Source organism: Lithobates pipiens, unplaced genomic scaffold (assembly GCF_037356315.1).
Source record: "Lithobates pipiens isolate NorthernLeopardFrog02 unplaced genomic scaffold, aLitPip1_a1.2 Scaffold_18, whole genome shotgun sequence".
Classification (NCBI taxonomy): domain Eukaryota; kingdom Metazoa; phylum Chordata; class Amphibia; order Anura; family Ranidae; genus Lithobates; species Lithobates pipiens.
This window is the reverse complement of record NW_027507758.1, coordinates 485,895,904-485,921,359: the sequence shown is the minus strand read 5'-3', so window position 1 is coordinate 485,921,359 and position 25,456 is coordinate 485,895,904. Positions and strand designations below refer to the sequence as shown.

Genomic DNA, 25,456 nt, shown 5'->3' with positions numbered 1-25,456 from the left:
TAAATCTGTCAAGAGTCTAGTAGACATCCCTGAAACACCAAATCATAAATTATAATATAATAAATAACTATAAATAATTATAACAAATAATATAATAAAAAATTATTCAATAATGTAATTAAATCAAAAACACTGAAATTTGCTCAGTTGCAGAATTGTCGCTGTCATTACTTTCAGCGTTTGATGATGGATTTCCCCACAAATCAATATCGCTCAATTCTTCGAGTGATTCTAATTTATTATCGCTGTTTTCTAGCTGGTCTAAAAACGCTTTTGATGTAAAGGGACAGATTTTGGTTGCTATGGACAATCTCCAGTTTCCAGGCAGAAAGAACAGTATTTATAATATAAAACTGCATGCAGGGCACTGGACAAACAACTAGGGACAATAGGCATGTGAAATAATTTGATACAGTTATGTAAAGATTATTGTGCACTGTATGTGTATTGTGCTTTTAACTTTTTGAATTTGGTGCCATGCTCTGTCCCCATGCGTCGCAGCGCTCGCAGGGAACGGAGCTCGGCACTGTGATGAATCAAGAGGAGACACGGCTTGCACACACAGCCGGTTAGACATCAAAGGATCCTGGGGACAAGGTAAGTAACTTTGCCTGGATCCTGCAATGCAATCCCGAGTATGGCTCTGGGTTACCACTGTTGGTACTGAAAATTCACCCCAAGCCACACTCGGAAATACCACTAAGGAGGTTAAGGGAACAGGATCTTTTTTTTGGGGGGTGAGGGGTTAGGAAATGCTTTAACAGGTGCACTACCACTGGGCTTATATACCCTAAATCATTGAGCCAGTTAAAACCTAAAAAATATTGCACTGATGAGGACTAAGAGGTCTAAAACGAATGCTTTTGGTTTGTTGTATAGAGCTCTTCGCTAAATGCTTCAGACGGAATTCAGAGTTCAGAGAGATCACCACATCAGATCCAGAGAGAAAGTCAACTGCTCAGTCTACATGGATCATGTGACAGTGCTCTGCGCTGGCCAGCGTTCCTTCTGCTCCTTCGTCTAGACCTGCAAGAATTTGCATGAGCTTCAGGGGCAAAAGTCAACTGTGGAAAGTCAGAAGCCATGCTTTTCGAAGCATGGTTCCTGCCTTCCACTGCGTTCATCCCCTTCAACATCAGAGCAGATTTAATCAAAATCTAGTTTGGCCTGAAATCTTGGAAGGACAGACTGATCCCCCCACCCCGGGTCAACACCTGAAAGGCCATCTCCGGGACAATGTTTTACTTCATCTGGGGCTCCAGGATGGACAAATTAAAGTGGATAGTCAAATTCAAGGAGTCCCTCAAAGGCAGTAAGAGCATACTCAATGTTTTTTGTCTGCAACTACATCCGCAAGACTTTGATCGACAAGATTATTACTCTGGTGGAAACTCCACCTCCTGTTTTTTCTCCTGCTACTTTGGAGGGCCCTTGGATAGGACAAATGGGACACTTCCTGGTATTACTTTTAAGTATAACAAGGAGTAGGGGTTGTAAGGAGTGAGGCACAACTTGTGGAAGCCAAAGACTATCTACAAGTTGACCAGAGACAAGGACATTGAGGAGTCTGTTTCTGGCCTACCTCTAGCCACTTGCAAGATGGTCTGGAGGAGTGTTTCTTCAAATAATAATAATAATAATAATAATAATAATAATACATTTTTATTTATAACCCACTGTCCATCAAAAGATCTGCTACATGGTTACAGTCAAAAAAATAGACTCACCAACAGGCACAAAGATCTAGCATAGATGGCAATCAAAGGAGGCTTGCCATTAAGGACATTTATGCATGCCAGAAACCTCTGCAGATACGGGCACAACCCCTTTTATATCATCCATGAAGAAACTGCTTTGCATGTTTTCTGGGAGTGCCCCTTTGCACAGGACCTGTTGAGGGCTCTGGAACCAGAACTCAAAGACATTGTGCTACAGACAGCCATCATCCAATTTGGGGTGTTGAACAGACTATTTTGTGGTGCATTTTCACAAAAGGACACCAATGAAGGTTGGCGAATAATGTGTTGCTTTAAGGACATTTTGCGCTGCACCAGAACGCTCTTTATCTTTTAGAGGGACAGGATGCTCAGAGACTATACCCTTCTAGACTTTACAGAGGAAGAAGAGCTCTGAAGAAGATTTACCCTTCCTCCACTGCCCCTTATGTGTCTTTGTCCTTCAAAAAAGGTTCAGGCCTGTGAACTCTCCCCCCTCATCCCTCTTTCCTATCCCCCATCACACCCTTTGCTTGTTGAAATGTTTTGAACTGCCTGCTTTTGTTGCGGTGAAATGTGGGACGTGCAGGGTAGGATCTATCTCAGGCACTTCATGTCTGACATTACCGACACTAGGGTTTATTGGTGGTGCCTTAGGAGCCACATAATTCTTACGGAGTAAAGTGAAGATGTTAGGTATCATACCGTTGAGTGAATGTAACTTATTCATGTGACAGGGACTTTATTGTAGTGTGGTGTGGTGTATTTATACACTGCATTGCAGTACTAGGTGGAATGTACCACAATTAAATACTTGTTTTTCTAACCACTTCAATACAAGGCATTTTCACCCCCTTCCTACCCAGGCCAATTTTCAGCTTTCAGCGCTGTCACATTTTGAATGATAATTGTGCGGTCATGTGACGTTGTACACAAATTATATTTTGATCGTTTTTTCCCCACAAATAGAGATTTCTTTTGGTGGTATTTCATCACCTCTGTGTTTTTTATTTTTTGCACTATGAACAAAAAAGGAGTGACAATTAAAAAAAAACACATTTATTACTTTTTGCTATAATAAATATTCAATTTTTTTCCTCAGTTTAGGCCGATATGTATTCTACATATTTTTGGTAAAAAAAAATCCCAATAAGTGTATAGTGATTGGTTTGTGCAAACGTTATAGCGTCTACAAAATAGGGGATAAATTTGTCTTTTTTATTATTTATTTATTTTCTTTTTACTACTAATGGCGGCGATCTGGGATTTTTTTTATCGCAACTGTGACATTGCGGTGGACAGATCGGACACTTTTGACACTATTTTGGGACCATTCACATTTACAAAGCGATCGGTTCTATAAAAAATGCACAGATTATATTATTTACAGTAAAAATGTGACTGGCAGGGAAGGGGTTAACGCTAGGGGGTGCTGAAGGGGTTAAATGTGTGTCCTAGGGAGTGATTCTAACTGTGGGAGGAGGGGACTGATGAAGGGAGGAGACCGATTGGTTTTCCTCTGTACAAGGAACATACAATCAGTTCTCCTCTCCCCTTACAGGACGTGGATCTGTGTGTTTACAACGGTAATCTACTACTGGTCTTGCCCATAATTGTGAGGTTTAAATGGAAGAAAAAAAATTGTGGACAGGTGTCTTTTATACACAAAACAAGTTGTCGTTAGGAGCCCCTTCTTAACCACTTCCAGACCGACTCACGCAGATATTTATCGGCACTTTGAAGAGGGATATCTTTGTTATGGCATCAGCTAGCTGCCATAACCCTGGTATCCTCTTCTTTAGTGAGCGGTCTGGTTTCCGATAATAGTGGTCTCTGCGCCACGAGATCACTTTTTTCGGCAGCGGGAGAGGCCCACCGCTCTCTGGTGCCCTCCGCCGCTTCCCGAAGCCATCGGCGGAGGCGATCGGGTCCTCTCCCTGGCTTGGTATGGAGATGAGTGAAGGGAAGATGGCCCCCACCCGTCTCCATACCTGTGCAGGGTGGAAGCGCTTGGTGTAACATTATCTTTCACAATAAATAAATAAACAATAAAATAATAATAAAAAAACAATTGGGCTAACTTTACTGTCTTATTTTTTAATTAAAAAAAAGTGCGCTTGTAAGACTGCTCCGCAAATACGGTGTGAAAGAAAGTATTGCAACGGCCGGCATTTTATTTTCTAGGGTGTTAGAAAAAAATTTATAATATTTGGGGGTTTTAGGTAATTTTCTAGCAAAAAAAAGTTTTTAACTTGTAAACAACAAATCTCAGAACTAATCTGGGTACCACATGAGTACATACTGTAGCCAGTCTGCGGGAGCCAGAATTATTGTTGGTTTGTAGGGGATAAAATACTTATTTTACTCACTGAACTGCAACTCAAATTATACCATTTGTATCATGTTTTCTCTGGATTTTTAGGGTTGTTACTGATTACATTTTTCTTGTTCGATTAATTTTTTTTTTTTTTAATCGATTCATTTTGATTAATTATAATGCACATACAGATCCAACTACTTTTAGCTGATCTCCTTGCATTGCAACTCTGCATTAGTCAGTGATAAATGTGGTATACACTATATAAATCACCCGACACTAGTTAGTTTCCACAATCTATGACTTAACTTCACAGTTCACACAAATATGTTTTAAATTCAAACTGTAGCACTGAAGTAAGTCATTTTTTTTATTAAACTTTAAGAAAAACGTAGAAAGTTAGTTTAACTTTAATTATAAAACTTAGCTAGTATATTGGCTGTCAGTCACTTTATAGTAGGCAAGTAGGCATCACTTTAGCCAGTCACGCAGACATACCAGAGTGTTTACATTTTGTTGTTTTTTTACAACAATGTTAAAAACCGAGGTTATCAAATTTGCCTACACTTAGCTCACTGAATGATCCCAGTTAACCACATCCATATTTACCATCACTGTCCAGGCTGATGTCGATGTCTGTGACGTCACCGGACTCCCCCCCTTCCCTTCATTAGCAGACGGAGACACTTGGGGAAGGGGGGAGAAATCCGGTGACATCAATGTCGGTGACATCACAAGATCTCCGACGGAACTCCTGAAGACCCGGAAGCTGGCGGAGAGGTGAGTACCGATCAAAATCATTTTGATCGATCAAAAAAATTAACGATTAATCGAGGAATTAATCTTTAATTTTCCCAGCCCTTATTTTATATATATATATATATATATATATATATATATATATATATATATATATATATATACACACACACACAGTATCTCACAAAAGTGAGAACACCCCTCATTTTTGTAAATATTTTATTATATCTTTTCATGTGACAACACTGAAGAAATTACACTTTGCTACAATGTAAAGTAGTGAGTGTGCAGCTTGTATAACAGTGTAAATTTGCTGTCCCCTCAAAATAACTCAACACAGCCATTAATGTCAAAACCGCTGGCAACAAACGTGAGCACACCTCCAAGTGAAAATGTCCAAATTGGGCCCAAAGTGTCAATATTTTGTGTGGCCACCATTATTTTCCAGCACTGCCTTAACCCACTTGAGCATGGGGTTCATCAGAGCTTTACAGGTTGTCACTGGATTCCTCTTTCACTCTTTAATGACGACATCACGGAGCTGGTGGATGTTAGAGACCTTGCACTCCTCCACCTTCCGTTTGAGGATGCCCCACAGATGCTCAAATGGGATTTAGATCTGGAGACATGATTAGCCAGTCCATCACCTTTACCCTCAGCTTCTTTAGTGGTTGTCTGGAGGTGTGTTTGGGGTCATTATCATGTTGGAATACTGCCCTGTGACTCAGTCTCTGAAGGGAGGGGATTATGCTCTGCTTCAGTATGTCACAGTACTTGTTGGCATTCATGGTTCCCTTAATGAACTGTAGCTCCCCAGTGATGGCAGCACTCATGCAGCCCCAGACCATGATACTCCCACCACCATGCTTGACTGTAGGCAAGACACGTGTGTTTGTACTCCTCACCTGGTTGCAGCCACACACGCTTGACACCATCTGAACCAAATAAGTTTATCTTGGTTTAATCACACCACAGGACATGGTTCCAGTAACCCACGTCTTTAGTCTGCTTGTCTTCAGAAAACTGTTTGCGGGCTTTCTTGTACATCACTTGTGCATCACTTTTAGAAGAGGCTTCCTTCTGGGATGACAGCCATGCAATTTGACGCTTTGTGGCTGACCCCCCCCACCCCTTCGACCTCTGCATCAATGCTGGCAGCACTCATATGTCTATTTCCCAAAGACAACCTCTGGATATGACGCTGAGCATGTGCACTCAACTTCTTTGGTCGACCATGGCAAGGCCTGTTCTGAGTGGAACCTGTCCCTTAAAACCGCTGTATGGTCTTGGCTGGTCTTGCTGCAGCTCAGTTTCAGGGCCTTGCAATCTTCTTATAACCTAGGCCATCTTTATGTAGAGCAATAATTCTTTTTTTCAGATCCTCAGAAAGTTCTTTGCCATGAGGTGCCATGTTGAACTTCTAGTGACCAGTATGAGATAGTGAGAGCGATAACACCAAATTTAACACACCTGCTCCCCATTCACACCTGAGACTTTGTAACACTAACGAGTCACATGACACCGGGGAGGGAAAATGGCTAATTGGGCCCAATTTGCACATTTTCACTTAGGGGTGTACTCACTTTTGTTGCCAGCGGTTTAGACATTAATGGCTGTAACATACTAGTCACTTTACTGGCCCTATGGAGTCTTTTCTGTATGACTAGGGACTTTAGAAAGTAATAAAAAAACATCAGAGCAGGGGCTGATATACTTGTAATGTATACGCTGTAAAGCTGTACATAATCTGTTAGTGCTTTATACAAGAGTAAAATAAATGTGTTTCTGCAAGCCAAACAAATAGATGGTGTGGGAAGATAAAAACTACCTCCCAGAAAAACCACCCCAGTGCTGTGAAAAATATTCTTCAGGATGATGTTACTCACCTTTAATCTCTGTTCCAGATAGTCTCGTACTTCTCGGAGGTGGCTCTTATATACAGCACAGTGTAAACTGACTAACTCTGCAGCCTGGAGGAACAGCAGTACAATTACGGTAGATTAATCAACATTGTTACAGTAAATAATGTTTATAGTCACACAATAAAAGCATGGGGATACAAAATATGTATTGAAATATTGGAAAGCTCTGGATAGGGCTGGGTGTCAAAGTGGAGAGAATTGGGGGAAGGGGTTTGGAGGCTCTGCTACAGATTGTGTTGCAGGAGAGAATTCTGGGGGCAGCTAGAGGTAACTGTGGGTGCTGGGGTCTCCCCAGGTGGCTAGAAGCATTGCAGGGGCACTGTTGGAAACTGGAGGGCACTCCAGGACTAAGGTGCACTGTAGGAGGATGGCACTATGGGACAATGTTGGAGGTTGGGGCACTATGGGGGGCTGGAGGGCTTTCAGGGGGCCTGATGGTACTATGGGAGGTTGAGGAGAGCTGGGCACTACCATGGAAGGTTGGGTGGCATTCTGGAATGTTAGGGGATATGCAGCTGGCTGGAGGCCTGGGAGGAGGGAGGTCAACTAGAGAAACATGGCAATATGCACTTGTTAATTTAAGAAATATGAAATTATACACCCTAGACAACATCTGCTTTGCAGCATGCTTAAACGTACTCAGTCGCTCTTTGTGCCACTGAACACTGAAGAACATGTCTCCAGTGAAAAATTGTTATCTGAAGTTCCTTCTGAAATCTACACTTTCAGGAGTGTTAATCGCCTGGGACACCTGCTGTGCTCAGTGCTTTCTCCCACCAATCTCCACACCAATCCAGAACACAGTAGTGAGGAGGTCAGCAAAAAGAACAATTGAGCACAGCAATAGGCAAATAAGCTAAGGATTGTCAGGAGACAGGGAGCAACACTATGTGCTCCTTTGCTAAAGTTATTCATTTAATGTGTCATGAATGTGGTATCTAATGACAGTGTTTAATGAAAGGAAATGCATAAGGTAGCATGTATTCAGTAATAAATATACATAATACACTCAAGATTTTTCAGCAAGAAAATTCAAAGCCCTATCAACTTTATAACTGATGGATTCCTATTGGCTATACATTTAAACTACTAATTGTACCATCTTTGCTATGAAGAAGAAATCCGACCTCACCTTGCCTAGCCCCACAATCATTGGTGTATTTTCTGTCCTGGAGAAGACAACAGGTGTCAAGGAGACAACGAGAAACATATAAAAGTCATCAATCTATAATTATGCAGAATTTTCTTACCATAACATTATGTTACTTATTTTTTTTTTACTAATGGCATACACTATGAAGTGACAAAAGTCTGCAGTGTTGGTCTCAGTGATCTCCCAGCATGCTGAAAAAAATCAGTTAGGCTAGGTTCACACTATTGCGATGCGGGAACGCCGCGAATCCGCGGCGTTTTCCCGCATCGCATACCTCCCGCCGGCAGTTCACACTGCCCTATGCGGACGGCTGGGGGTGTCAATGTTATGTTAATGACACCCCCAGATCCGTCGGCATATCGCAGTGCGATCTGCCGACTCGCACAGGAATCGGATCGCATGGTGTGAACCCCCATGCGATCCGATTCCGTTGCGGACCCAAAAAAGGGTCCTGTGCGAGTTTGCTGCGGGACAGCTGCGAGTTCAGCCATACTATCTGTATGGCTGAACTCGCAGTGCTACGGAGATCGGATGTGATTTGCTGTGCGAATCACATCCGGTTCTCCCCCCGCAGCGGTGTGAACCCAGCATTTCCACTTTTGCAGCCAAATCGGGATAACACTTACTTTATAGTTGTTACATGCCCTTATTCACATAGCATGCCTTTAAAAAATAGAAATTGCAGCTTAGCATTTTACTTGCTCTTACATTTTACTCCTAAAGTACATTTTCCTATGGAAGTGGTTTGGGGAATTAAAGCGGTAGTAAACAGCTGGGTGTTTTCTTTTTCTTCTAACCTGAAAGGTAATGTCATAATTTGCTAGTATGCATCACATACTAGCACATGATGTTAAACTTACCTAAAAACGAAGCCCTTCCAGTGCCACGCTGTCACTGCTGCAGGCGCTCCCATCTTCACCCGGTCTTCCTTCCGGGTTTGAAGACTCTGGCTGCGTGACTGGCCGGAGCCACGATGACGTCACTCTCATGCATTTGCACGTGGGAGATGACGTTTATGGCACAGGACTCTGAAGGAACAGCCCAGGTGGCCTTTCCTTTAGAGCGTAAGTGCCAGTGGCATCACTGGCTGCATGTACAGTAAATATCTCCTAAACGGTGCACGTTTAGGAGATATTTACAGCCCCTAGAGGCAAGCCTTATTATAGGCTTACAGTCTTATAGGTAACAGTCAGGGATGGGAGTTTACTCCCAGTTTAACTACTTCCCACCCGGGAAATGTATATATACAGCCGGGCGGGAGCCTTCTCCTTCTGACTGGATGTTTCTGAATGTCCTTCAGAAGGAGGGGGTTCGTTCGCACGCATGCCCGCGCAGCGGCGCGATCCTGATGCGCTCGTGTCACCCGGACACAGCGCATCTTGGATCGGCAGGGGGGCTCTGTGATTGGCCCTCCTGATCACGACGGCCGTGTCCAATCACAGCCCTCATGTGATGTAAACAAACAGCCAGTTGCTAGGCAATCAGGTCTCCTCTCCTCACGCGGAAGTTGTCACTGAGGAGAGGAGAGCGGATTTCTGCAGCCGGCTGGTGATCAGTGAGTATGAGCTATTTTTTTACAGCTTTTTACTCACTGATCACCAACCTAGTGTAAAACACATGTAAACACACATGTCCCCAAAACACACGTCCCCAAATAATAAAAACACATGTCCCCCACATATGTCCCACTAAAATCACATGTTCCAATGATTATCTGCACACGTATATACGTGATCACCTGCACACATCTGTACATGATCATTTGCGTACATATGTCCGTGATCACACAAACCAATTATTATACACTTAACGGAAATTTTTTAACCAAAAACATGTAGCAGAATACATTTTGGCTTACATTTATGACAAAATTTGATTTTATTAGATTTCTTCTAAAATAGAAAGAAGAAAATATAGTTTTTTTTTTTACAAATTTCCGCTATTTTTTCCCTTATATCGCAAAAAATAGAAAACGGAGTCGTGAATAAATACCACCAAAATAAAGCTCTATTTGTGCAAACAAAATGATAAAAATTAAATTTGGGTACAGTGTAGCATGACCGCGCAATTGTCATTGAAAGTGCGAGAGCGCTGAAAGCTGAAAACTGGGCTGGGAAGGAAGGGGGCGAAATTGCCCTGTATTGTAGTGGTTAATGTTTATCAAAATTAACCCTGTCTGTAATGTGCTGGTAGATCTCCATATCAGTTGTCAACCAAACGTGAACACTGTCTATCCTAACAAAGGGTTAAACATTTAGACGCTGACTTTCTGCTTTGCATGGTAATGGATAGCTGTGTGAGGACAGTGATAGTCTGAGATTGTTCCAAAATGTTTGCAATCTGTCATGAGGCCTTCACCTCAGAAACATCTAAAAAGTAAGAAATATATAAAAAAAAATATGTTTAGGTAAGTTGTGTGAGTGGGAACACATAACAAACATATAAAAGAAGTTTTCTCAAATTCTGACTGCAAAAATGGAAATTCCCATTTTGGATGGCCGCCTAAGAAAACATGCCTCTTCTCAGGTAAGGATCGTTACTGCCACTCGTAGGCACATCCTTCACACCAAAATAGTATAGGATCACCTTCATACAGCAAATTTTCCAGTCAAGAATCAATGCATTCACCACCAGGGATGTCCCTTCTCTGAAATATTTTAAATTCAACTGTGTTATACCCTGCATTCTTATTTTTGTAATATCAGCCTCTCTTTATGGAAAGACTGTTGTACTATACTTGTGCCTTCATAGTGTACTGTTAATTCACATTTAATGTACTGTCTTTTTGTACCCTTTGTCTGTATAAATAAAGATTTTTTATTTAAAATGCCTCTTTTGGTAAGCATAAAGGTAGACCTAAAGCTTAACTCCACTTTTGGTGAAAAAAAAACATTCCCCTCTGGGTGATCCATGTACATTGCAAGGACTATAACAACCTTTGTTGCTGATTCCTACCTTTTGTTATTCTGAAGAAATCCATGTGTATTTCTCTGTGCCTCTGTACTGAGTGGGTCTAATGGGAGTGGTTTCATAATTAACTGTCAAGTGTGGAGCTACAGGGCACTAATGAAGAAATCTGCTGGGTCTGCATTCCTTTAGACGGGTTCCTATTGAAAGTATCTTTCAAAAAAATGAAATTTTTACTGCAAGGGATGCCTGAAATCGGACTTGTATCTTAGGCAGACTACTGGGAAAATTGGTGAGCCAATCACACAAGCAGGAAATGATGTTTCTGGGGAGTGGTCAGTACGCACTCTGTGTACAGAAAACTCCACGTAGCCATATTGCAATGTATTCTCAGAAAATTACAGTGGCTGCAGATTGAAATGGAAAGGTGATTTTTAATAACATTCAATTACAAAATGATTAGCTTCGCAATCATATGCGCTATATTATTTTTTCTTTATTTGCTATTTTTTTCCCCACGAAAGTGGAGTTACCCTTTACGTCAAAACCAGAAATAGAACTTTCTAATGCATACAGGGAACACCAAGGCACTTCTGTACTGTACCAGTCCACTGCGCTTCCTTTGTATGTGCTCTGGTGATCTAGAAACCCGTTTGTGATGTAGGAGAGGAATTCCCAAATACACCCACTGCACAATTCTTGCAGTCTTTGACTGAAAACTTCAAGTACAAAATATGTCAGTAATAACAGTTCCTGCTATCCCGAGAGACTACATTGAAAGTTTGACTCTAACTGCTAATATGGGAAGCAGAGAGGAAGCAAAATACACAACAGACACTTCAGGAAGTAAACTCCCAGTGACACTGTAAAATGGTCTCTAGATTCTGACTTTGGGGGATTACACAAAACTCAAATTAAGCCAAATTTTCCAATTTAGGCATCATTGCTGTGCTTGCTGGCTATCATTATTATACTGACTGGGTTTGCTTGTTGTCTTGAATTGCTATTTATAGCCAATCAACATCACCTGCACAAAAATATGAGTCAGTTATAATGATATAAAGGGCTGTGGGCATTTTAAAACCTGAAATTATTGATAATTCTCCTTTTCTCAGTTTAATAGGGTTTAGCTCCTTTTCAGCTTCTGTTTAATATGTTTATATGGTCAAACGGCTTATGCTACCTTCCAATGCAAAATATATATGGTGAATCAATATAACTGAGCACTGCTTACCCTGGCCTGTAGTTGCGCTCCTGTCCTCCTCCATATAACATTGGCAGCAGTGGCGTCTGGTGCCCTATTCCACGGACATAAAGAGCTCCAATACGAGGGCCATAGAACTAAACAAAGCAAAATAATTATAACACACTCTAGCTATTTATCAATAAGATGCAATAAGAAGCATTGTGCAGCAATTCGTAACAACTGCAGCTTCTGCTTATCTGATTAATATTTACTTTCTGAAAGTAGACCAGTAAGCAAAAGAGTCCCAGTCACATAGAATTAAGGGAAATACGCACACAGCTCACTTCAGTTGAAATCGACTTAAAGAACTATAGGCTTAACTTTATTTTCATTTTGGATAGAGTAAGGGAGGATTATAACCCCTGTCAGTTTATATATTCCCATCTGTGTCCCATTGTGGAGGTTTACCTTTACTTCCTGTCACATAGCCAAAACAGAAAGTGAGAGGAAATCCCTATAAATGAAGGAAATCCTATTGTCCCCATTGGAAGATCTCCCCTCTATTATTTTATTTGAGACAACCCAAAATTTGGGATTTTTTTTTTTACTCTCACTATCAATGATATTGGTAAACAGTACAAATAGAGACAGTGAATCTCCCTAACAGGAGCACAGACAGCAAAAAAGAACCAAATAGGTGTTCTAATCCTTCTCACTTTATCCAAAGCTAAAAAAAAAAGTTTTACTTTTAGTTTCCTAGTACTCTCGGTGAATTAAAAACTGACTTTAGCTGGCCATACATGGATTGAATCTCAGCCAGTCAGCAGGAACCGGCCCAGATTCAATCCATGTATGGGCAGGCTAGTTTCACTGAAGTCAATCCATCGAGCGACTTCAGTACAACCAGCCTGTTGGATTTTTGGCATGCGATTACTAACTGTGGATATAGCCGCTAATAGTAACCTCAATTACTGCTGGTCTGAAAAACCACATAAGGGTGATAGACTGCAGGTCAAATGTCAATAAATTCTGAATGATCACAGAAGTGTTTCAAACCGATGCCATTGACACAAGTTCAAAGCCCAATGACCCCAACTTTTAATTAACTGCTAGGAAAGAAAATCATCATCATCTTCATCAATAAGGAGCAGGTCATAAAAATAGAGAAATAACAGATGTGTAGTTTAGTTCAATCAAACAATTATTTTGATGGGTGGCAAGGGACCCGTCTGGAGAAGTGACTACTGTAATGACTAGTACTCATGATGAGAAAATCGGACGAAAAAAATGCTTTCGGAGCGATCGTCCGATAACCTGTTTGTTAGTACACAGCTTTCAAAAACCGATCACGGCAGTTCATGCAAAATGATCTGAAGGGATAAGCATGAAAATGTTCCTGGTACAATAACAGAATGCACGGTTTTGGTATAATCAGTACAGGATTCATGCGTAAAAAAATCCACACATGATCAGAAACACAAAAATAACCTGGAGGAGATATGGCAATGAAAACAATATTCGAAAAAAGCTCCTAAATACAGCAACATCATTTGCAGGCTAATAGCAATTATTGAATGATTATATTATTGCTATTATTTGTTACTTATCTGAAGATCACATAAAAAATGTATACCTAGCAATTATTGTTTTTTTTTTTTACATGATGATGAAAGTGTTGTGCAGTGTAATAAATTTGGATAAATATAAGGAAAACCATTTTCCTTTTTTTCAAATAAATACAAGTGTTTTTTTAGCCAATAGGAAGATTACTTGAGGCTGACCTATGTAATTTAATTCATACTTTGGTTTACACACAACACATGATTAGCCTAAATACACATCCCTGTAGAATGTGTCAACACTTTTCGCAGGGCAAAGATCACCGCCACCTTGTATGTGTGCTGCAAAGTAAAGTCACCAATATTCACTTCAAGTGTTATTGCACGTCATTACCCCAAAAGAAATTAGCATTTTTGTTGGTGCATACAAGATCAATGACACCAAGTCATTGTCTAGAAGACATGTTTGTCTAGACTGAATTTAAGAAGCTTCAACTGTAGTTCTGTGTGAAAATTTTATTTAATGGCACTCAAAAAATGTAAACAGCATTATTGTCAAAGCAATTTGTTTTACAAAAAAAAAGACAGACAACTATTTGAAGACAAGTAACCAAATGAAAAATACATTTAAAGTGCATATCAAAAGTGCAGCCAGCAAAAACAGCAATGTAGGTTATGAATTCCCATGTCCCATATAGTTTCATAGTTTGTAAGGTAGAATAAAGACACCAGTCCATCCAGTTCAACCTGAGTGTCTACAATTGTCCCTATCCCTGTACATTGCACACTCACATCGGTCCCTACCCTCAAGGAGCCCACATTCCAAGGTCCCCATTCATATACTAGGGCCAATTTTGGACAGAAGCCAATTAACCTACCTGCATGTCTTTGGAGTGTGGGAGGAAACTGGAGTACCCGGAGGAAACCCACGCAGGCACAGGGAGAACATGCAAACTCCAGGCAGGTAGTGTCGTGGTTTGGATTCGAACCAGCAACCCTTCTTACTGCTAGGTGAGAGTGCTAACCACTACACCAGTGCCAATGAGCCAGTGGCCAAGAGGTCCAACAGAAGTGAGTGTAATGAAAATCCTGTGATTATGTTGAATGTTGGCGCTCATGTTGTAGATATTGCCATTGTGAATCATGCCACAAACTATGTTCTGTGTGTTGTGAGGGTTGGGTGGATAGCTGTCATGGTGGTGAATTGTACTCCGACATATGTGTATATGTCGGAGTGACATATGTGACATGTGTATATCATGTCAATTCTCCCTTAACCCCTTGATCCAGGACTTCAGGGAGCAAACTCTTTGCAAACTGTCTGCTCCTCAGACATTTCTTTCAGCTTGTTGGTTGTGGCGATGCCAAAAGCGGCTGACTCGTTAGGCTTCCATTGAAGAGTAGTAGTTTCCTTGGTAAGAAATAAAGTAGTTGCATCCCCCAGGTTCTTCCTCTTTTTAGGCCGGTGCGCTGGTGTTATTGGAGTGGACACATTTAACTCCTCATTTGTTTCTGGTTCCTGTGAGTGAAATAACAAAAGGAAAACTTATGACTATAGCTATAGACTATGGAACATAGATGCCATCGGCTCCCCCTTCCGGACTTTTGAAGTGCATGGACCTTACTAAGTTCCTTTTTAAATACGGTTCTAAGGTTTCCTATTTTGTGTCCCACGTAGCTAATGTCTGCAGCAGGCACAGCATTAACTATAGAAATTACCGTATATTTAAAAACAAAAAAAGTGTATTCCTAAAGCACTGAAAAATTTGGTAGTGGTAGCATACAAGGCCAGCTGCAAGCATGCAAACCTAGCACTACCCCAAAAATGAAAGGCCTTGCTGAAAAGCAAGAACAAATAATGTGTCTTATAACAAAACCAAGAATTCTTGATATCTATTTTGAAAAAATAGGATGGAAGCATATGCATGGCTATCAGAAACCAAAAAGTGCTAGGTTGTAACAGAACATTTTTGGAAGGACTGCTAAGAATTTACCTTCTTTCCAAGGATGTTATTAAAAGGGCCAGCTTTTCATTCAGACCTTTTTGATTGTGTATTGGAATATGTATGCTCTTTTGCATAGAATGTGACATCCTTGTTTTTTGTAAACATCCTACAGACATTTGGAAGTGTCTCTGGCCATTATGCTCACAACATTGACACCTCAAATTCCAGCATGTTACAGACAGCTAGGAGCCAAAAGCATTAGTGAAGACAACAGCATGGCAAAATTACATAGCAATATTTTATTGAACAATTAACAGCAAACTGCCATAGATACCAGAATAAATGTAACTTGTATTAATGTATAGGTTTTAAAATTCACAGAGAAAACAGAAGAACAACAGTACTGTAATAGACCATGGTTTATTTGTACAAGTTGGCACGTGACCTTTACATGTCATCCTGCCAGGGCACTGACCCCCTGCCAACAAAATACTGCATATGGTCAGCCTGCATTGCTGGGCATTTTGTATTGGTGGGTCTGGGATGTCCAGTGAGTCCCTCTATGCGATCATGTCTTTCTCCATGAATACTACTCCCAGGCATTATCTGTGTCTCTTGCAAATGGCACAGATGTCTTATACCCCTGATCATAGTTGTGCAGGACACAACAAAAAAGTACAAGTAAGTACATTTTGTATATCGCAAGATTATGGTTGTAAGAAAAGGTCAAAATTGGTAGGCCATAATGCCAAAGGCATTTTCCACAACTCACGTCCCATGCATGCAAGGGACAACCTGTAATTAAATATCTTCTGGTCTCGTGTAAGGTTTCTCACGGGGAATGGTTCATTATGCGTTCAATGAGCTCAAAAGGATCATTTGCCACAAATTCAACGTTAATTTCTTCAACTGTTTCATCACAAGATGGCAAGTTGAGTGTTCCAGTCTTTAGGCCAAGGGTGCTCAACCTGTGGCCCTCCAGCTGTTACAGAAGTCCCATCATGCCTCTGTCTTTGGGAGTCAAGCTTGTAACTGTCAGTCTTGCAATTCTTCATGGGACTCATAGTTCTGCAACAGCTGGAGGGCCACAGGTTGAGTATGCCTGCTTTAGGCGCTTATAGAATCATGTTTGTTCTGTGACACTACCATATGAATTGCACCCATTCTTTCCAATATCTACATACAGGAACCACAATTTGGAAAGTTCCAATGTTGTTGGAAATTGTTGGCAACCTCCTTCCACTCCAGTGGGTTGCTGGGAAACTGAAAGGAAATAAACATATTATTATAAAAAAAAAAATAAAAAAAAAAAAAAAAATAAAACACATTTAGAGATCATTTAAAAAAAAAAAACAAAGCAATCAAATGCACTTTACCTTAATTTACTTGTCCTTTAATGCCTGGATGAGTGACTTGTAGGTCTTAGGGATAATTTTTGCAATAGCTTGTGGGGAAATGCCTTTTGAGAATTTAAGGTCTTGTAGGCTTCTCCCTGTTGCCAGTTAAAGTAGAGTGCTGATTAGTCTTTATTTGGAACTAATGGATTCCCACATTGGAATGCCCTTTTTCCGGATGAACGGTGTAACGGCTTGCAGTAAATATTGGAAACACTCCTCATTCATCTGTATGTAATTCCTATAATCGTCTGGGTTGTTCTCCTGCAGCTCTCTCAGAAGACATATGTGAAAATATTTCTGATGATTCATAAGTCACTGCTTGCATCACATCCTTCCTGGTTTCTTCTGTTTAAAGACATTCCTGATAACCAAAACACCAAGGATGGCAATTTGATGTGCTGACTCCTGCATTGCATCTGTCAAAAACTCCATTTGGAATATAACAACGACAGAATACATGTGAAGAGATCGATTCAGTGATCAGAGAGTAGCACACGAATACGCAACTACACTCAGATATATGGCTATACACAGATTTAGGTCACACGTACATGACATCACTACTACATAGCTATGCACAAGGGAAGTTGTACTGGATTGTGCGAGAATTTTCATTTCATTTTCATTTCATTTCTTGAATTCGACATGCGAGGAGCATGCAAAAAAACACGATTCGTCGCTCGATTTTCTCGTGTGTACTAGGCATAAAGGTTTCCTTCCATTGTCTTTGGAGGGATCAACTGGCTGACACACATCTACAATCAATAAACACACTTTGGGTATTTATTAAGGCATTTGCAACACATTTCTACTGGTGTATTAATTAATGAAAAACCCTGACACATTTTGTTAGTACTTACACATGCAACAAACTCTAATAGTTAAATAAGACCTCTTCCAAGTTGGAGTAAATTATTGATTGTGTCATGTGTGTACTTAACGTGCTGTATCTTTAGGGCAATTCTACAACAACATTTCTTCAGGTTACTCTGGACTGGTATCTGAGTCTTCCATTATTATCAAAGTTTCTCCAAATATCTTCTGTGTCTGTAAAATTCCCTAATTTTTCCAATACAAAATTCCCTAATTCCATAATATTGCAGGAGAAAGGCTTCCCACGGTTCTGTCACAGTTGTGACAAATTCACATGCACCTTAGCAACATGTACATGAATCTGTTGCAAGTTCTACCATTTGTCACATTACCGCGAGACAGAATACTAAATATATCTACAAACTCCTTATACATTCCGGGGGACTGTGTTTTTTGTTTGTTAGTAATTGGCCAGACTGGGTGATCAATCAGGAAGTGATTAAGTGATTAAAAGAATCATAAAACATACAGCATGGCAGGACCTCAATCTGTAGGTCATTCATAGACAAGGTGACAATATAGAATAAATATGGCAAGCATCAAAAAAACCTTTGTCACCCACATGCAGGATTTTTAGCTTCCACAGTTTATAAACAGGCAAAGGTGGGGGATTACACCTTTACAAGGTAGGTATGTAATTGGAAATAATAATTTTACCTAGTTTAAAACATGCCAGGCACATGCATGGTTCCTGATCATGATAGGGTAAACAATCCTTTCATGGCACTGAACATTTCACACAAATATAAATATACCTTGTGTCCCACAATGGTTAAATAATTGACTTGTAGTTCTTGAACATCCACGCTGATCTTTCCCAGGGCCTGTGCTGCATCTGTGTGTAACAAGATTGCGGGGAGCCCCTGGCTAGCACGCTGTTTAGAAATGGGTACAAGCCGTTGTGACAGTTCACCCACAGGCTGCAAAAGAAGGAATCAGCATATAGGTAATAAAATAGGCACTTGTCAATGGAGCTTACACATACTGTATAACTCCAATATTTGAATGCTCAAATCCCACATAAACAGGTTTTCAATGTACCCACAAAATGAAAAACTAATTGGTAGTAATGTTGGTACCCCAGTCCTTTAAAAGAGCATTTCCATCTTAAACAATTTTTTTTTTTTACAAATATAACACCATAAGGGCCGTTTCACACGTGCGGACCATTCCGATCCGCCTGTCTGAACATCTCTATGGAGAGCCGGATGTCAGCGGTGACATGTTCGCTGACATTCGATCCGCCCTGATCCGATCTGCAAAATCCAGACGGATGGATGTCCTATTTTCAATCCGATTGTCGGATCAGATCTGACGAAAATGGACAGGCGGTCCGTAATCATCCGATCCCCCATAGAGGAGAGAGGTCTCTCTGACAGTGAGCATAGATGGACTTGTCATCCGCCGGCTCAGCGGGGATCAACGGAATGATCCCCACTGAACAAGCGGATGAGTAAAAACGGACAGCCCCATGTGAAAGGGGCTTACACATTGTTAAAATTTATGTAAAACAAATATGTCCTTTTTTTATCTGTGACAGAAAATCTGTCCAACGGCAAATGCTATGACAGTTATCTCAGCAGCGAATATACTATCATTTATATGACCCCCACTGATCTCAGCCAGTCAACTTAGGCTATTTGGCGGGGATTGCCAAAACAGCCAATCATGGTGATAGCATGTAGGACAGAGGTCCCTTCACAAAATAAATCTCTTCAGCCTGCAGATGCCACCTCAGTCTAAAGATGGCAGTGTGCTTCTGTTTAATACTCTAATTCACAGATACAATTATAGCATTAAAATACAAAAAAAAATGAAGCAAACTAGTCACAGTTATTGTCAAATTATAGACACACGCTAATACTACTAAATATGGTCTGGGCTTCTGGACATCAATGATCTCTGATCATAAACGGATTGCAAGTGTTTACATAACAAATAAAAATAATTTCTTATTTTACTACAAAAAAGCACACCATAAAGAACAGCTACAAAGAAAAACATGAGCATGTATGCAAACCAGTACTAGGTGATCACTAAACTAATACTCACCATGATAACGCCAGTTTCATTATTTGCCAACATTACAGACACGAGACATGTGTTAGGACGAAGAGCTGCAATAACATCATCAATTTCCACTCGTCCCGTAGTAGTGGATACTGGCACAAAAGTCACCTCTGGATTAGGAATAAGCAAAGAAGACATAAAATCATCTAGAAGAAACTGTCTTAAAACAAAAACTGCGCAACAAATTAGGGCACAAATCTCTAAGGTAAAGCTGTGCCTTCCTTTAATACTAACATTCAGTCAAATAATTTTAGGGACTAAAGGAACTGTCATTCACGGGCTGAATAAATGCATTGATATGATTCTTGAATAATCATATCCACTATCCTAGCTGTTTGACATGAGTGAATGATTAGTCAGTGAAGAGAAGTAATGGTGGCCCACACAGAATCTGATTGTAAACTGAGTGGGTATAAACTGTTTTTGCCTTCCTTTGGATCAACTGTGGGTATAGGATTGTGTATATGGAGGTTATCTATTCATTTGTTTTATTTCCATTGGTTGAACTAGATGAACTTGTGTCTTTTTTCAACCTCTACTTCTGTAAATTTTCTCTGCAGAGGTTCTCCACTATTGATGAGCTCAGGCGTGTTCATAGCCCGCACGTGCAGAGCCCGCCAGGAAGTCAGCACTGCGGAGCACTAATCACAAGCAGTGAGACATTCCTTGATCTCTGCAGCCGTGGATCAGGAAAATTTCTCACTGCTTGCGATTAGCGATGTGCAGTGCCGACTTCCTGGCGGGCTCTGCACGTGCGGGTTGCGAACACGCCTGAGCTCATCCTTAATCTCCACATAATTAGACAGCACTTTTAGGCCCCTTCCACACCGGGGGGCTCCATTGGAGTCTGACTGCTCAGCAGGGAATCTGTCCGCTGATCCCCACTAAGCAGGCAGATGGCTGGTCCTTGTCCACACTGCTTCTGCAGAGCGGACACAGCCCACTCTCCTCTATGGATGGTCGGATGTAAATGGACTACCTGTCCATTTACACCCAACTGTCATCCGATTTGATCCAGTCTGAGGGTGTCAACAGACACATCTCCATTGACCCCAGCCACCCCATAAAGGAGACTGGAGGGTCAGATTGGGTCTGCCTAAAAAACTGACAGGTGGACCTGATCAGTCCACTGGTGTGAAAGTGGCTTTGGCAAAAAATAGCTTATTACATAGAATAGGTTTCACTTTGCCTGGCTACAAAATGCAACAATTAGACATCAAAACACAATACAAGAAAAATAACTTGAGACTAATGAATTTAAAGCTGGGTATATGTTACAATCCTACTGTACAATCTGATTTAGGCCTCATGCACAAGTACAGTTGTTCACTTGTATTGGAGGCTTTACATGACATTTGTGGCTCCCCAAACTCAAAAAAAGCACTGGGGATTTTAGAACACAGGAGCAGCTAAGTGTCTAAGTGTCTGTGTGCATGAGGCCTTATAAAGTTCTTATATTTTGCCATCTTTTCTTTCTTGCTATATGAACATGCTAATGAAATAATTTAAAAAATGTTTGGTTTAATTACATGCCTTACTTCATCTGCAATGCAGGCAGATCATGGCTGGTGTGAGGGATCAGCCGGTTGCTGTACATAGCTACCTAAAAATATCACAACTCCCTGCCTCAATACTACTCTCAACAGCCCTCAACCCTGATGTAAGCAGTGCGCTGATATTTGCTGATATTTGGGGGGAGTTATGGAAATAACGAAATTTCTTCTTGGCCTGGAGAAGTAGTTCCTAGACAGACTGCATTCAGACAGCCCTAAGTAATGCCCATATGTGATGCTGAGCCTCCATGATTGAAAGGTCTGAAATCCAATGAATGAAAGGGATTGACCAGTGACAGTTAAGTTAAAGAGGAAAGGGCTAGATGATGGTGGACGTGCTCCAGGCTGGGAAATGAGGCGGACTCTTGCTTCAACTTTTATTGCACACTGTGACAAACTCACAGTGCGCAGTGAAATTAGATTAGGCATTTTCAGTGCAGAAGAGAAGCCTTTTACTGCTGTGCAAGACTGAAAAACTGTCCGCAGGTTCAGCATGCAAGCCCTACTGAAATTTCCATGTAAATTAGCGAAACGCCTTCCCAGTGCATCGAAACAAAAGGTGTGTACAATTGCACTGTTTGTTTTCCTTACAAAGCAATCACAGCCTGACTAGAAAAGCCTGGCTCATGTCAGCATGCTGCAGAGTGGGACTCTGACTTTTTCCGTGTGGAATCAGTGGTCTCCCTGAAGAGGTTCAACATGCTCCCAGCAAAGTCAAAGCCAGAGCTCTCCAATCAGCATGAAGGATAAGCTTTGTTGACTGCAGAACTAAATATTTAAATAGAAAATTGAGTTGTTATTCCCTGTATTACATACTGCTTAGTAAAAATACATTCAATAAGCACTAAGGAAAGTAATGAAATGCTGAAATATATCAATCTTAATTGTTTCTGCATCATGTAGAACAGTATTTCTCAACTCCAGTCCTCAAAGCGCCCCAACGGGTCATGTTTTCAGGATTTCCCTCAGATGAAATGGCTGTGGTAATTACTAAGGCAGTGAAACGGATCAAATCATCTGTACAAAATAATGGAAACATGACCTGTTGGGGTGCCTTGAGGACTGGAGTTGAGAAACACTGATCTAGAATACACAATGTGCTTGTATTGTATAAGAGTACATGTCATGTGGGTGCTTTGTACATTGTGTTTGTATTGCAGCTGCACATATTAACATTATGAAGCCTGGAAGCAATTTGTTAGTCCGGCAGGTGTACAGTAATGTGCTACAGGACAGGAATGGCAGAATTTGTAAGGTTACATTAGCATTAGAAGCAAATAAACAAGTACCGGCTCTGTGCGCCCTCTGCAGGTGTTGAAGAGGTAGTACAATAGAATCATGCTCCACATTGGAAGTAATGATGTGTGGCAGTGCCTTGTCCACACCGTTACTGGAACTTTCTTTGGCTCTTATATTGAATTGTTCCACAGCCGAAAATAATACCATATTGTTGGCCTAGAATAGAGATAGTTCCAGTTAAAAGCAATGAGAGAACAATAACACACATTAACATGTGTTAATTATTTAGCTTTTTCCTTCCCACCATTTTACATTTTTAAAATAGATAATTGTACATTTTCTGGTTGACAGAAACGTAAAAAAAAACATTGCTATTCCCGGACTCACTTCTGTTCCTCCAGAGGTAAAGATGATATCTTCTGGTTTTCCTTTTACCATGCTGGCAATGTGTGCCCGGGCATTGTCTATTAGTTGCTTGGCTATACATCCTGAAATGGAATGGATACAGGAAAACAATACCTTAGCCTCACAGTACTACTAATCATAAAGCGGAATCTCCAACTTGGTGAGCAAAGTTCAGCTGCTGCTTTTGACAATCTATAACTGTTCAATTGTATTGACAGCACTTTTCTTTCTTTTTTTTTTTTTTATCATATTATTTGTGCAACAGCAATTATTGAGTGGAGGACTGGGGAGTGTTATTCACTTTTTTTTTGCGGTCTCTTTCCTGTTTGGCGGTCCGTGCTTTACACTCTTCTACTTCTAAGTACCCCCTTAGTAACCCGGGTGCTATGAGGGGATGCATGCACGTATGCTCTCGATCCAGGCTGTGTGTGTCCATAGACACACACAGTGCCAGTAAGCCATGCCCCCGCTCCCTTCTCACAGGAGTTTGACTGACAACAGCAGGAGCCAATGGCTCCCCCTGGCCTTGGTGTCACCTGTTAAACCAGGAAGAGAGAAGAGCGGTGCTGCAGCCGAGGACAGTGTTGGATCAGCAAGAGGAGTCAAGTAATGCATTAGGGCAAAAAACTGTTTTGACTTTAGAACCATTTTAACCTTTAACCTGACACTAATAGTTATCTTTATTTTAACCTAAACCCTTTAATCCAGGGGTCTCAAACTGTCGGCCCTCCAGCTGTTGCCAAACTACAAGTCCCATCATGCCTCTGGCTGTGGGAGTCATGCTTGTAACTGCCTTGCAATGCCTCATGGGACTTGTAGTTTTGCAACAGCTGGAGGGCCACCAGTTTGAGACCCCTGCTTTAATCTAACATTAAAAATACCCATTAACCACATGCTGACCGGCACACGCTGATGAACGTCGGCAGAATGGCACAGACAGGCAAATGGGCGTACAGGTATGTCCCTTTAAATTTTCTGCGGTGCCATCGCATTCGCGCATGCTGGTTGGGACCTCCGTGAGTCCGATCGCAGGTCCAGCAGACTTGATCACCGCGGGGATACCCGCGATCCTCTCACAGGGAGGAAGAATAGGGAGATGCTAATGTAAACAAGCATCTCCCTGTTCTGCCTAATGACAGTGTCACTGATCTCTGCTCCCTGTGATCGGAGCAGAGATCAGTGAAGTGTCACACACAGCCACGCCACCCCACAGTTAGAAACACACCCCAGGACTCACTTAACCCCTACACTGCCACCTAGTGGTTAACCCCTTCACTGCCAGTGTCATTTACACAGGAATCAGTGCATTTGTATAGCACTGATTGCTGTATAAATGACAATGGTCCCAAAAATGCGTCAAAAATGTCTGATGTGTCCGCCATAATGTCGCAGTCACAATAAAAATTGCTGATCGCCGCCATTACTAGTAAAAAAAAGAATGAATAAAAATGCCATAAAACTATCCCCTATTTTGTAAACGCTATAACCTTTGCGCTAACCAATCAATAAACGCTTATTGCAATTTTTTTTAACAAAAATATGTAGAAGAATACGTATCAGCCTAAACTGAGGAAAAACATTTTTTTTATATATATTTTTGGGGGATATTTATTATAGCAAAATGTAAAAAAGAATGCGTTCTTTTTTTGTTTATAGCGCAAAAAATAAAAACCGCAGAGGTGATCAAATACCACCAAAAGAAAGCTCTATTTGTGGGAAAAAAAGGACGTCAATTTTGTTTGGGAGCCACGTCGCATGATCGCGCAACTGTCAGTTAAAGCGGCGCAGTGCCAAATCGCAACAAGTGCTCTGGTCTTTGGCCTGCAAAATGGTCCAGAGCTTAAGTGGTTAAAATAACCCGTCAATAAATAAATATAAAATATATGGGCTGACTTTACTTACTTCCTACAGAAATGCTAGTTGCCTGACTGTTATACTGACTCTCTACCTCTAATACTGACTGACATATAACAAATATGGAGATCAGAAATAACAGGAAAGTCAGAACTCCCTACCTGCATATTATTATAGGTCAATGAGTCAAAGTATTTAAACCAGCATGTTTCTTTAATGCCAGGTTTACCCCAGGCATGTAACTCCCCACCTACTATAATTGCACATAGTAATATATTATTCACCATAATTATGTAATTTTTACTTTTTTTTTTATTGCATTCCATTTAAAATGCCGCACCTCTAAAGAGCTTTAACTAGCTGTGGTCTCTCTGTACAGCAGCCATTTTGCTCGGAGTGGTCAGTTAATTCTGAGTATTTAGACGACTTACATGTGTACGACAGCTGTAGACAAGCATTAACTACTTTAGCAAGATTACTTTTTAAACTTTAAAGACTTCCACTTGGTGAACTACACATGTAGCAAATGTTATTGAAGATGACGAAACACGTTAATGTGATAGGCCTAAAACACCAGGCCTGTGACCTACATTAACTATGT

General features: G+C 40.8%; 1 protein-coding gene across 3 annotated transcripts in view; it reads right to left on the bottom strand.

Annotated features, from left to right (window-relative positions):
- SCLY (selenocysteine lyase) overlaps positions 1 to 25,456 on the bottom strand; it is a 51,997-nt gene that overhangs the window by 8,396 nt on the left and 18,145 nt on the right. For all 3 annotated transcript variants that reach the window (XM_077488495.1, XM_077488494.1, XM_077488496.1), the window contains 7 exons: positions 22,984 to 23,084; positions 22,647 to 22,812; positions 19,787 to 19,914; positions 18,490 to 18,654; positions 12,008 to 12,114; positions 7,846 to 7,882; positions 6,678 to 6,761 (listed from right to left, as the gene is read on the bottom strand). In XM_077488495.1, coding sequence (XP_077344621.1) covers positions 6,678 to 6,761; positions 7,846 to 7,882; positions 12,008 to 12,114; positions 18,490 to 18,654; positions 19,787 to 19,914; positions 22,647 to 22,812; positions 22,984 to 23,084 — 788 coding nt within the window. The remainder of the gene's footprint in view (positions 1 to 6,677; positions 6,762 to 7,845; positions 7,883 to 12,007; positions 12,115 to 18,489; positions 18,655 to 19,786; positions 19,915 to 22,646; positions 22,813 to 22,983; positions 23,085 to 25,456) is intronic.